Below are 13839 nucleotides of genomic sequence, written 5' to 3'. Positions count from 1 at the left end.
CCTGGTTCATCACTTACCAATAAATGCACTCAGTCTTCTGCTATATCCTGAACTATAACAGGTTGACAAGATCCTCTTCAAAACTTTGCATTAGGGTCATCAGTGTCTAAGATTCAATTTCCACTGGTTACTGCTCTTATGGTAATGTTAGATAGTCTCTTAAGAATTGGATTGAATGATGTCGTTTAACTAGGCCAGTATAACAAAAGCACCTTTGAACTGTATTAGAATACTGATGTCCAAATCCCATCCCAAATTCATTGAAGTAGGATCTCTTGGAATGGGGTCTAGCGTGTTTTTGATGACCTTTCCTAGAATATATGTTTAGATGCTAAATACAAAATCTAGCATGTAAATAATACCTGAGAGATGTTTTAGTAAGGAAAAATAATCCAGACACAAATGCCAATAATATGTTCATTACAAAAATGGATAGAATTTTAATACCTAGACTTTTAGTAATTATAGATTTAACAAAACATTTATTAAGACCCTGATCTCATCTTCTCATAAGGAAAATAAATTTGCCGTGAGTTTAAAAGGAGAATGTGCTTTAGTAAAGATAGCAAAAACTTTGGGGTCAAAGCAAATCTAGGTTTGAATCACAGCACTACCATTTGCTAACTCTGTGACCTTGAACATGTTACTCTCTATTTAATTTTTGAAATCCACAAAATTGAGATAATAATAGTACTAGTTTTACAGAGCAAAAATTGAATAAAGATTATAAAGCACCTATAAAATTATAGCATCTAATTTGTTTTTAATAAATGTTGATCTTTTAATTCTTACTCCTCAGTAGGGAATGTATATATATAGGACTGTCTTGCTATGCATAATGCTGTACATTAAGGGTTCTTTAATTCAGGGAATCTGGAATGAAATGTTCTGCTCATGAAATACCAGATCTTAGGGATAAAATCCAAAATAGAATGAAAGTATTTCTTCTACCTGGGGAAAGTGTGAAAAAGCAAAGATTTGGGGGCACTTAAAAGTAAAGCATCTTTTTAGCATCAGCTGGCTTGAACAGTAAACCACAGTAAAATCTGCAGGAAGGAACTGAGACATAGTAGTCACTGTCTTGCTAAGTTGATACAAATGGAGCTACTACCTATGAGTTTTGCTAAGTTCTGGGCTTTGTAGGGTATGCTCTAGGAGGGTGGTAGTACTAACACTGCTGGAGGACACTCTGATGAGAGACTCTGAATACAAATCAGATGGTCATTAGTAACTAAAATGGCAGCTGCAACGCCGTAAGCTCCCTCAAAGGAATGATTGCAGAGGTATTTGCAGTTTAGAATCCTCGTCAACTTCCTTTTTTGTTTGTTTTTAACATTCTTTTCCATTATGGTTTATCACAGGACACTGAATATCGTTCCCTGCTATACAGTAGGACCTTGCTGTTATCCATCCTACATATAATAGTTTACATCTCATCAGCTTGTGAAAGTACCGACAGCACTTTGTACTCGTGCTTCTTGGGTATAAACGTTAGAGCTGCTGCTCTGTGGTGTCTTTCAGAGCTACTGCCTTTCCCTGCCCCACAGCAAAGTCAGGAGGCCTCCAGCTTTTCTGCCCCTATGCGAGTCACCTGCGCAGTTGGGCAGTGCTGACAGCCCAAACTACCACCAGTGGAGAGTCAGAGATTTGATGTGGTTGTATGTACATTTTGTTGGTAGAGCTTTAAGGTAGGAGACTAAACATAAGGAAGAGAAGCTCCCAAATTTTATATTGTCAAAGAAGAATATTTCCTCTTGTGCTGGGGTCCAGCCCCAGCAGGATCCAGGGGAACCCTCAGGATGAATGGCATCGGCGAATGAGAGAGTGAGACAAAGCTCGAGGGCTAAGTCTGAAGTTTATTTTTGCACGGCCCCTTTATACCCTTAACAACATCTTTGGGGGAAGTGCATATTGCTTACACACAGGTCATCTCAAAACATTACAGCAACTTGACCTTCAACAGAAACTAGATGTCACCCACATAACTTTTTCGTTCACAAGAGTCTTTCTTATCATTTGGCCTTCAGGCCTGCTAACATTTTATGGCTTGCACTTGGTGTGACTTAAGCAACTTCAGTAGCCGACCCTGTTTTTCTTATAATTAATCTATTTTCTTTCTAATAAGCGTCATCTCTATGGGAACTAGATAGGATTACACTTTTACAGAACAGAAATGCGAAAGACTGCAGAAACAGCAGATATGGCACAAAACAGGCTCTTAGTCTAAAAGTTAACCACCTGCAAGAAGTCGCCAGCTAATCTCTATCTAAAGTATTTTCTATTAGGCACATTTGTGACTATTGTTTGTGGAGCTTTTCTCACCCTGTGAAGGAGCCTATGCTTAATAGTTTCTTTTGTTAGCGTACTATGCTTAGGATGTTTAGAACAATCAAGAGCATTTTTTGCAATGAGAGCACATATTTATTCACACAAGCCAGAATACCAGCAAAAGGGTTTGAATTGAAGCATTTCCTTCATCCCTGGCCCCTTCACAGGGTACCAGCGTCCAGAAGATTTATTAATTAGGGTTTTAAGTTGGTCCTCATTCAGTGAAAGAGGAGCAGGAGAGCTCTCGGCAGGTAACACAAGAATCTGCAACAGGGCAAACAAGAACAACAGCAGAAAAAGGGGAGGATACAGGGTGGGGTAGAGGCCGAGGCCAACCTGGAGGGTCCCTTATCCTAGACGGCCTTGCCTGTCAGGTTCTTTCCTCGTGACCTCGTCATGGATGGGGTCCCAGACGGCGTTGCCTGCCCGGTATTTTCTTCATGACCTTGTCACTGGCGGGACCCCCCATAACGGCTCCCGGCACTCTTGTACAGAACAAAGTTGGCTATCCGTTACATAATAGCTTTCAGAGTTCCTTTAAGAGTAAATTTTTGCTCTTCTTCTTTGGGACTGTGACTCTCTTGTTTTCCTTTTTTTCCACTCTTTGTAGGTTGTTGGAAAGGACACCAATGTCATGTTGGTAGCTTTGGCAGCAAAATGTCTTACTGGCCTGGCTGTTGGGCTAAGAAAGAAATTTGGACAATACGCAGGACACGTAAGTAACACTTCTTTTTTGATACAGATTAACGGTGTTATCAAGAATGGATGGCTAATTTGCTTTATGCTTTAAAACAGCTTTTGGCATAAATTTTATTAGTACTAAGCATAGCTCATTAAAACATTTATTTTACAATAAAGATATCAGTTGTAACTAAATTTACAACTGAAAATCAGGCACTTGACCTAAAGTACTTAATTGAGTTGATTTGCTTATTCATTTACTTACTAATATCCTGTTTTGCTCTTAAAATACGATGTACAGTATAACAGGATGAAATATAACTTGTGATACCCAGAACAGAGTTAAAATGAGACTAGGAAAGGCAGTATAAAACCAGAAATGAGATTAATGTATAAAATGTTTAGTGTTTTTCTATTTTAAAAAATAATAGTTTACTTGAGATGGGCTTCCCTGATGGCTCAGCCGGTAAAGAATCTGCCTGCAATGCAGGAGACCTGGGTTCAATCCCTGGGTTGGGAAGATCCCCTGAAGAAGAGAAAGGCTACCCACTCCGGTATTCTGGCATGGAGAATTCCATGGACTGTATAGTCCATGGGGTCGCAAAGAGTCGGACTCAACTGAGCGACTTTCATTTTCACATACTTGGGATATTTTATGTAGGTTACACTGTTCGTGATATATCAGTTTATTATAAGAAACTCTTGACTAGAGACATTTGTTGAATATAAATTTGGAAGTAATCAAGTTTGGGAACAGTTTTAACAAATGCAGTGTTTTCTTTAATTCTGGCATCTGTCGGTTGATCTCTAAATCTTATCTGTATTACTTAGATTGGCTAAGCCTCCTGTAAATTGACTGTACTGAACTTTAGGGTTTAACTTGCTAGCCACTTGATCATTTGATTCCCTAGATTGATTTGAGAGTCTCCTAACAGTCTGTAGTCATGTGTCAGTTTATACTGTGAAGCAAACATCTAACCTCACTTTGTTATGGTCTTTGGAGCTTGCTTACTCATAGATTAAAAATAATTTTGGAGAACTTAACTGAAAAAAACAAGACACTACCAAGTAAAAATAAATCATGACTAGCTTGTTACCAGGGAAATAAAAATAAGGGTCTATACAACCCTTAAACATGTAAATCACAAACTGGAGTAAAATTACTCTCAGTATTTTATAGCATTCATTACATATTACATAGTATCTGTGTGTGTGCTGTCAAATGTATTGATTTGGTCAGTTTTGTGTTGCTTAGAATATTTTATACTTTTGTATTAGAAATAACTCTTCAGCTGGAAAACAATTCTTAAAATACATTTTAATTTACTAATTTTGTAGTTGATTATAGATGATTACCTTACCCTCTAGTCTGAATTCTGATTCTGGCTTTCTGATTTTTGTGTGCAACATAAAGACTGTCGTGCTTTATAGTTTGGGGTATCTGTCCCCCCTTAAAATTATATACTGTGTTTGATATCAAGCATGTTAGAGTGGTTCAGCTTTATTTTCTTTAATTATTTATAAACAGTCTTTTAGCTGTATATATAAAAGTGAACTTTCGCTTTACAGCTATTAAAATATCTTGATTTTTTTGATTGGTGAAGGGCAAAATGGATAAAAAGTGAAGTCATGACTGTAGCCTGCCAGGCTTCTCTGTCCATGGGATTTTCCAGGCAACAATACTGCAGTGGGTTGCCATTGTCTTTTCCAGTGGATCTTCCCCATCTAGGGATCAAACCCGAGTCTCCCGCACTGCAGACAGACTCTTTACCATCTGTAAAAGCAAAAAAAACAAAAACAAAAAACTCTGCCACACTAAAACAAAACCACCAACTTATTTTATGTCATGTAAAGCAAAGGACTGACATTAAAATATGTGACAATGCACGTAGGCAGCGTGTCTTCTATGGGTGGTTTCAGCAGCAGTGGGAAATATGGCACAGTTGAGTTCCAGCTTTTAAAACACAACAGCAAAAAAACTCCCTGCCTCCCTACAAGAGGCGGGGTGAGGAGACAGTTCTGGGTTGCCATTGGTGAAGCATTCAGTTTGCTATTTTGTGTCACATTTCTCATTCTTATATTCCCAGTTAATTACTATCTGTATATAATGTAAGTCTGCTAGACCATAAATTAGCAGCTTTCAGGACAGATACCTTGAATAGTTCTTAGGGAGGCTAAACAAATACTGTAGCCTAACACCCTGCTCTCTAACAAACATGCACATAATGGAAGTGAAGTCTCAAGTGATGGATGGGACAGGCAGGGGGTGGGGTTCAGTCCCAACTGTAAAAGCGCCCTTCCCCAAACAAATCTAAATGATAGCTTAGTGTGATCATGGGATTTTGTCCATAAAACTAAAAAAAACTATCAAATGCCATAATCAATTGTATGGTAACAAATGAAAACTAGATTTTTGGTGGTGAGCATGCTGTAGTGTATGTATAAGTCAAATTATCATGTGGTACACATGAAACTTAGATAATGTTATGAAACAGTAAAAACAAATAAACAGTTTTATATTTTTCCATGGAAACTGTATTCTTCTGTATCACTTCTGTGAAATTTTTTTATAAAAAATTGAGTGGCAGGAGGTGCCATTGAGCTTTGCTATATATTGTTTTAGGTCTTAAAAAATAACCTTAATTTGCCTGCTAGCACAGTGCCTGTCTACATATATTCAATACATGTTCTTGGGAGTCACTAAATATTTAATGGAATTATTGATAATTTACAAGACAGAATAAACATTATAAAAATTCTCAGTTTACTTATCTAAATTTAGTACTTGAATAGGAAAATATAATTCTGATAAAAATTGCTATAACTTTTGGTACTATTTCTTTTTTCTTTAGTGTAGTAAAGGGGCAGGAGACATCTCAGTCCAAGTGAGGTCTACCAGAGTCTTGAGTGGGGAGGAAGAATTATACACTATACCTGTTCCCCTACCCTAAATCCACTTAGTTGAGAATCATTTTGTCCAGTAAGAGTTATTACTGATAAAAAATGATTGTAAAGTTGCATGTAAGGTACAGATGAAAAAAAAAAAAAATGTTGAGAAGCATTGCTGTGATGGTACAGGCATAAGACTGTTCTGGCATAAGATTCTGGTGCCCTTCAAGAAAGGAAGTGATTTTTTAATCCAATTTAGATTTTTACTTTTTTTTGTTTATATTGGTAGATCCAAACATTTTTTTATTAAGATATAACTTATATACTATAAAACTCACCCTCTCAAGGTATATAATTCCGTGGTTTTAGTATATTCATAAGGGTGTATTACCATCACCACTAATTCCAGAACATTTTCACCACCCCAAAAAGAAACTCTATATCCGTGAGCAGTCACTCCCCATTATCCACTCCCTCTAGACCTTGGCAGCCTCTAGTATACTTTTTGCCTCTGTGGATCTGATGTTTTGCATAGATGGAATAATACACATGTGGTGTACTCCTTTATGACTGACATCTTTCTCTAGCAACATGTTTTCAAAGTTCATTCATGATGTAGCATGTGTCAATCAGTATGTCATTTTTTTTCCCGAATATATTTCAACTGTTCACTTGTAAAGGTTGTACCAACCATTTTGGAGAAATTCAAAGAGAAGAAGCCTCAAGTGGTACAAGCCCTTCAGGAGGCAATTGATGCAATCTTCCTTACTGTAAGTTGAGTTTGTGGTTTTGTCTCAAGTGAAGTTTGTCAATGTGATATTTTTATTGTTCTTTACAATTGAAAAAAACTTATTGACCACATTTTCTTTCTGAAGACCACACTACAGAACATCAGTGAGGATGTTTTAGCAGTAATGGATAATAAAAATCCAACCATCAAGCAACAGACATCTCTATTTATTGCAAGAAGCTTCCGCCACTGCACTGCTTCTACCCTGCCAAAGAGCTTACTAAAGCCCTTTTGTGCTGCTCTACTTAAGGTATAGACTCTCTTTGAAATTGGGGGATTGTTTTGTACCTAGGCAAGATTTTTTTTCTCTACTAATTGTGTGCACTGACTACATGACTGTAGATTATTGTCTTTTGAGGAGCAGACCCTTTGTAGCTTTGGAAATTGAATCCAAAGTCTTGTACCATTTATGTTCCCATTCTTGAAGAAAAGCATAAATTTATAATTCCACTAACTACTAAAAATTATATTTATTTGGCCCATAAACTGATATCAGCTATGAAGCTGAATCTGGTCAAGCATAGGCATCCAGTTTAGAGTAGTTGAAGATAATCTGCTTGTGAGGCATTCTGGATAGAGGGTAAGAGGAAGAGTAACTGTTAATTGGCAGAAAGAAAGCTAAGCTTAGTTTCTATGAATTGCAAAAAGCAAATTCTTCATCTGACAATTCTCAGTCTGAAGTAGAATTAGTAATACCTGAAGTACCTTGTATTAAGATTATTCTGTTTACTTCCGGACTATAGCACATCAATGATTCTGCTCCTGAAGTCAGAGATGCTGCGTTTGAAGCTTTAGGTACTGCTTTGAAGGTGGTTGGTGAGAAAGCAGTAAACCCATTCTTAGCTGATGTAGACAAACTCAAGCTTGATAAGGTAGGTTAGTAATGAATTGTAATGAAATTGGGTAACAGTACTATCTCTGTGCATTCTAAGTTTTTCTACTGGTGTCCTTTTGATCAGAGTTTCTTGATTAGTAGAAATATTTTCAAATTATAAAAAATAAAATTGAGTGGACCAATCTTTAGAAGAAGTAAAAATGATGTCTTAAGTTAATTTCATTTCTGATATCTGGAAAATTGCCTTTGTAAATACCAATGTCTACCACCAAAAGTGTGACTGTTGTTTGTTTTAAATTTTGTATTGGAGTGTAGTTGATTTACAGTGCTGTGTGGGTTTCTGCTGCACGGCACAGGGACTCATTCATATACCCGCTCCTCTTTAGATTCCTTCCCATGAAGGCCATTACAGAGCACAGAGTGGGGCTCTCGGTGCTCTGCGGGAGGTCCTCAGTAGTTACCTGTTCTTATGTAGTAGTCTCCCAAATTATCCCCCTGTCTCCCCCAGGAAATGTAAACTTGTTTTCTACAAAAATGAGATTATTATAAGCTTCGTAAATTTTTCTCTGTGTAGAAATATAGTGTAAGATGTCATTCATGTATATCTACTGCCGAGAAAATATGGATAGTTTATCTTTGTTGAAAAGGAAGCTTTTCTCTCTGAATTCTCATGTAGTTGTGGTTTAGAAATGACTTACTAAGTAATGTGGTGATTGTGTTTCAAAGTTGGATTCAGTAATGTCTATCTCAATTTTGTTTTCCAGATCAAAGAATGTTCAGAAAAAGTAGAGCTGGTACATGGTAAGAAAGCTGGACTTGCAGCCGACAGGAAGGATTTCAAGCCTGTGCCCGGAAGGGCGGCTGCTTCAGGGGCTGCGGGAGATAAGGACACAAAGGACATGTCAGCCCCCAAACCAGGACCCTTAAAAAAGGCGCCTGCTGCTAAGGTGAGTAAATGACTTGGAAAATGTGGTTTAAAAATTAGAATTCAGTAAGGTAGGGTCTGAATCTCAGGTTCACAGTCGTTCTTCAATATGATTTTATTTGAGAGAACTCATTATAGCATTCAGAATACAGCAGAGCATATTTCAATGAAGACAGAATATTCCAATAGTACATTTGGTTATTTGAAACCTGTATAGAGATAAAAATGATAATGAAGATATGGAAGTATATTTTAAAGCATCAGAAAGTATCTTTAAATGATGAAATAGTGTGACGGGCCACTTAACATTAATAACATCACCTTGGTCATTTTGTTAATAATGCTCCAAAGTTGTTGCACTGAGTTTCCATTCTGTCAAGCCCCCCACCCCAACCCTTCACCTGGTAGTGTAGAAGAAGGGGAAATGCTCAAGGGAAAATATGACTTTCTTACAGTGAACACTTTTCCTGGACTGGATTCTCTTAAGCATAAAGTTACCTGCTGCAAATGCTAGAAGTTTGATTCTCTTTCCTACCCTGAACCCCAGCCTGGAGTTAGGAGAAAAGAGCTAATATTTAGTGAACCTCACTTTGTGAAGCATTTTACCTACCTAATCTCATTTAATTGTTGTAGTAACCCTTGAGATAAGTATTTTGTGATCCCTGTTTTTCCAGAAAAGCAGACTAGGACTCAGCAAGATTAAGTGTCCTGCACATGCTCTTACAGTTGTTTGTTTGCTCTGTCTCCCCACACTGTGTTACAAACCTTAAAGGAGAGAGAGCTTGTCATGGGTTGACCCCTTGTGCATAGAAGAGGTTCTGGCATACAACAGGAATTCTGCATATATTTGTTGAATGTCCAGAGTTGCAGAACTGGGATTTGAACCCAGGTATCTAGCTACAGAGCCTGTGTGCTATCTTCCATGTTATGCTGTCTCTTCAGTACTCTAGTACAGGGAGTTGGCAGCTGTTTTCTCCTTTCTCACCAGCTCCTGCCTCTCTGGACAGTGACCTGGGCACCACACCTTAAGACCTTTTCTTTTTTTTTTTTTTTTTCTTTTTTTTTTTTTTAAATATGGAACGCTTCACGAATTTGTCATCCTTGCGCAGGGGCCATGCTAATCTTCTCTGTATCGTTCCAATTTTAGTATATGTGCTGCCAAAGCGAGCACAAGACCTTTTCTTATCTTGCCGAACATTACCATGTTAGCTGGCTTTCTCTTATAAGGGATTCTTTTCCTTCCCCCCAGAGTAAGCTGTGGATGGGGTAGGGAGGACCTGCTTTTGTTCTTTTGGAAAAATACGTAGGACAATATCAGCCAATAAATCTACTAAGCCAATAAACGTGTAAGTGTTTTAGAAATAGAAAGTAGGAGATTGGTTAACTGAGTTACGTCTCTAAACAGCGTACTGTTATGGGAAAGGATCCAGAAGAGGTGTTATAACAAATCAGAGTGTAAAATTTTCTATTTTTACAGTTAGAAAATAATTAAATCTCTCTTTATGGGGTAGTTACTATGAATCAACACAGTCATACTGCTAATGTGAACTGACAAGAGTTAGAGGTTTTCTTTGATTAAAAACCAGCATCTTAGTTTTGCTTATTTACCCCACTTAAAAGCTCAGAATATGTTCAAGATAACAGTGATTTCAGAACAGGTCTGGATGTTCAAGACTAATTTGGTCCTTTGTCTTTTCATCTTTTCTTTTTAGGTTTAGGCATTGCTTAACATTTAGTCGTTGCTTAACAAATACCCAAAATAGATAGGAGTGATGTGTGTTGCCATATTCATGTTACTGCCCTTGACTGTGTACCTTATAATAAACTGCTATTTTCTTGCAACCATTCAAAACTGGGGTGAAATAAATTTAAATCAAGATACTTAAATAGAATATTAGCAGATAGAATCCAATGGGTACAATAAAAAGTATGACCAACTGAAGTTTATTCCATGATTGCAAGGATAGTTGGATATTAATATTAGAAAAATCACTGAATTTATAGATCAAAAGAAATCTAACTTCAGACATTGAAAAGGAACATAATAAATTTCAGCGTGTCTTCTTGATAAAAACTCTTAACCATATAGAAATGGATGGAACTTTGACATGATTAAATATATCATTTTTATAGATTATATGAGTATATTCTTAGAAAACCCAAGCAAGTCACCTGGAAAACTGTTTTATAAAACAATAAAAGAAATTCAATGAGATGGCCATCTTCACCATAACTAGAACACTCACTGAAATTGGCATAGCACCTCTTTTCCTTCACAAAGTAGATAGTTCTACATTGAATAAAAATATAATCTCATGTTACTGGAGTACCTTGTGGTCAAATACTGAGTAAGTGTTGTAACTCAGGAACTGTCCTTTACTAGTGTAGGAAAGATCTAGAGGCATTTTAGGCATCAAATATTAATTCTCAAATTAATCTGTAAATATATATATAGTATAAAACTAGTTCATCATTTGTATTTTATTAGTCTCAATTAGCTCATTTAGAATTCGAGGTTCTTAATACTGCTTCTGTAGATTTCCCCATGAATGATCTTCAGGAGGTCAGTCTACCCTTGAAATTGCTAAGTTCTGTGGGCAAAAAAATATATGGTTTTTTTTTTGTTGTTGGTTGAGTGATGCCTCATTTTAATCAAATTTGTCTAAGAATGTCTGAGAATCACTATTCTGAATCCTTACCTGGTTTAATGTTTTTCTCTTTGCTTTTAGCCTGGCGGGCCACCAAAGAAAGGGAAACCAGCTGCTCAAGGAGGCACAGGAGGCAGTGGGACCAGGAACAAGAAAGCAGTAGAGACCAAAGAGATGGTGGAGCCTGAGCTCTCGGTCAGTCTTACCGCCTGCCTCACACTTAGGGCAGCACAGAGTCAGTGCCTGCAAGGAGATTCGAATTCTCTGCTGAGCTCTACAACATATGGTTAATCGATACCTTTTTAACTTACTGAAACTATGCCTTGGACAAACTTCCCCTTTATAATGGTATAATAGAATCCTCAGATACTAAAGCACACCTATAGGAGTGTCCTTGTGGTTTTAGTTGGAGTTTTCCTACATTCTTTTCTTCTGTTTCCTTAAGCAGTTATTAATGTTAATGTTTTGTATCTTACAGATTGAAGTATGTGAAGAAAAAGCTTCAGCTGTCCTTCCTGCTACCTGTATACAGCTTCTCGACAGCAGTAACTGGAAGGAAAGGCTGGCCTGTATGGAAGAGTTCCAGAAGGTGGGCACACAAGGATGAGTTGAATGTGAAAGAAAATTACATTATAGAGAAGTGATGAATTGGCCAGTGAAGGAGTAGTCCTAATTGCTGTGTTTTATAACCAGTGAGCATGTTTGATGGATGCTAACTAAAGATGAGCCAGGGTTTTTGTTTGCTTTTTAGCTGTGTTGGGTTTATCTTTCAACATCTGCTTTCTGTGGCTTCTGTCAGTTCATAACTTAGTGCTTACTCAAGAAAATTAGGTTTGTTCTGAATTATAAGACTTAAATGGATTTTAATATTATATGGTATTAAACCTACTTGTCAGACAGGCCTCTTCACTTAAACCACCCCTCATTATTTTCTGTTTCCCTTTTGTTGTCATGATTCTTAGAAGACTAGACATGATTACTTGGTATGAGAAGCGTCTTTAAAAAAAAAATCTGTGTTGGACAGGAGCATAGTGGTTCATTTTGGCACACACTCCTTGGTTCTAATGAGGAGGGCTGTGGAGAAACTGAAAGAATCCTGAGACTTGAGCCAGGAGACCTGGCTCCCAGCCCTGCATCCACCACTCGGATTTAGACCTGAGTCTGTGCTCCTTTGAAACCTGTATTTATACACGTCTAACCTACTCTACTATGCTATGTTTCTAGGGAAACCAAATAAGTCAAAATATATGTAAGCAGTTTCTGCCATACACTACGCAAATTGAAACTGTTAATGTTACTTTCCATGGGGCAAACTTTGTGAATTCCTGAAATGGGGCGGGGGGGGGAGAGTTTCAGTGGCATCACTGTTAACAACCATATACCAAACATCCACCTCAAGAAACAAAGCATTATAACAGAAAGTAAATAAGCTCTCTCTATGACCCACCTCATTTCTATTCCCCTCCCTCCTTTGGAGGTAAACACTTCCTTTATTTTGGATATGTGCTTCCCTTGGAACTCATTATTAATCCCTAATTCTCTTACTATCTTGTGTTACTTCAAGGCTGTTGAATTAATGGACCGAACTGAAATGCCATGCCAGGCATTAGTGAGGATGCTAGCCAAGAAACCTGGATGGAAAGAAACTAATTTTCAGGTATTTTTAAATTAGAGATGTACTGTCTTTTATTGAAGCAATTTTCATTACACCATCCTATGGAGTATTAGAGAGGTATAGTTTGGTAATGATTTTTAGCTTTTTTTAAAAAAGTTGTTCAGACAAGTGTTATCTAATTTTAAATGAATGATAGAATGTGTGCATTTTGATTAAACACTTAACTCTAACTTTGTACATTTAGGAGTTTGTGTGTGCGTGTGTATATGGATAAAACAGTAAGTATTTGTGTGTATTTGCGTGTGTACATACACACACATACTTATTGTTTGCTAATTCATATATATGGATTTTTCTCATTATTTAGGCCTGGAAGCCCTTTACTCTCTTCTAGGGAGGATAAACAATGAGATAGCTTTCTTATTTCTTTGGATAAAAAATAAATGTAGTCTTTAAATTGCTAATAAAAAATGACCACAGTCAGTTTAACTCATTAACTGATACTAGAGATGAAGTTGAGCATTACCGTTTTCTAGTCTTAAAAAGTAGGTGTAAAGGGAGATATAGGAAAGTAATACATGAAGGAGAATGAGAAGAGTTTTCTTCTCCTCCTCTAGATGGTAAGTGAAAGTTTGCAATGTAGCAGGTTTATTTTTGGGCTCCTGCTAGTCTCTGTTTTACTTCCGTTCTGCCACCTCTTGTCCTCCGCTCAGGATCCTTAGTTCCCTAGCACGCTGTTCCTCAGCACTGCATTAGGGCAGCTCATCTGTGCCTCCGAGGTTTCCCACGCCAAGCAGCTCCTGTGCTGCCTTCTTCCCCCCACACCACCACTCTTAAAATTCTCCCAATGCAGCTTCTCAGATAGTTGAAAGCAGCACACCTGACTTGAGCTGATAACCCTCTTGATAACCCTCTGGGTGTTAGATCCATAACAAGAGGTAGTTTTACATGGTTTTTTTTCTTTATAACAACTTCCTGAGCATATAGAACTCTTTTGGAGGGTACAGTGGAGCTGTTTTTAGTCTATTCACATAGCTCTGCAACTCCTACCACTATATAATTTTAGAATATTTTCATCGAGCCCCCCTCCCCCCCACCAAAGAAAGCCCCATACCTATCAGCAGTCAC

General features: G+C 37.5%; 1 protein-coding gene and 1 non-coding gene across 5 annotated transcripts in view; one reads left to right on the top strand and one right to left on the bottom strand.

Annotated features, from left to right (window-relative positions):
* The window catches only part of CKAP5 (cytoskeleton associated protein 5), a 97197-nt gene that overhangs the window by 46742 nt on the left and 36616 nt on the right, over nt 1–13839 (top strand). For all 4 annotated transcript variants that reach the window (XM_061153052.1, XM_061153027.1, XM_061153037.1 and 1 more), the window contains exons 9-16: nt 2939–3043; nt 6579–6668; nt 6774–6938; nt 7432–7560; nt 8288–8470; nt 11178–11291; nt 11575–11685; nt 12661–12753. In XM_061153052.1, the coding sequence (XP_061009035.1) occupies nt 2939–3043; nt 6579–6668; nt 6774–6938; nt 7432–7560; nt 8288–8470; nt 11178–11291; nt 11575–11685; nt 12661–12753 (990 nt within the window). The remainder of the gene's footprint in view (nt 1–2938; nt 3044–6578; nt 6669–6773; nt 6939–7431; nt 7561–8287; nt 8471–11177; nt 11292–11574; nt 11686–12660; nt 12754–13839) is intronic.
* LOC133065141 (U6 spliceosomal RNA) lies at nt 9517–9619 on the bottom strand. The gene has a single exon (XR_009694859.1). It is a non-coding gene; the product is annotated as a U6 spliceosomal RNA (small nuclear RNA).

This window comes from Dama dama, chromosome 1, assembly GCF_033118175.1.
Source record: "Dama dama isolate Ldn47 chromosome 1, ASM3311817v1, whole genome shotgun sequence".
Taxonomy (NCBI): Eukaryota; Metazoa; Chordata; class Mammalia; order Artiodactyla; family Cervidae; genus Dama; species Dama dama.
Note: the sequence above shows the minus strand (reverse complement) of the source record. Positions and strands in the feature narration are given on the sequence as shown.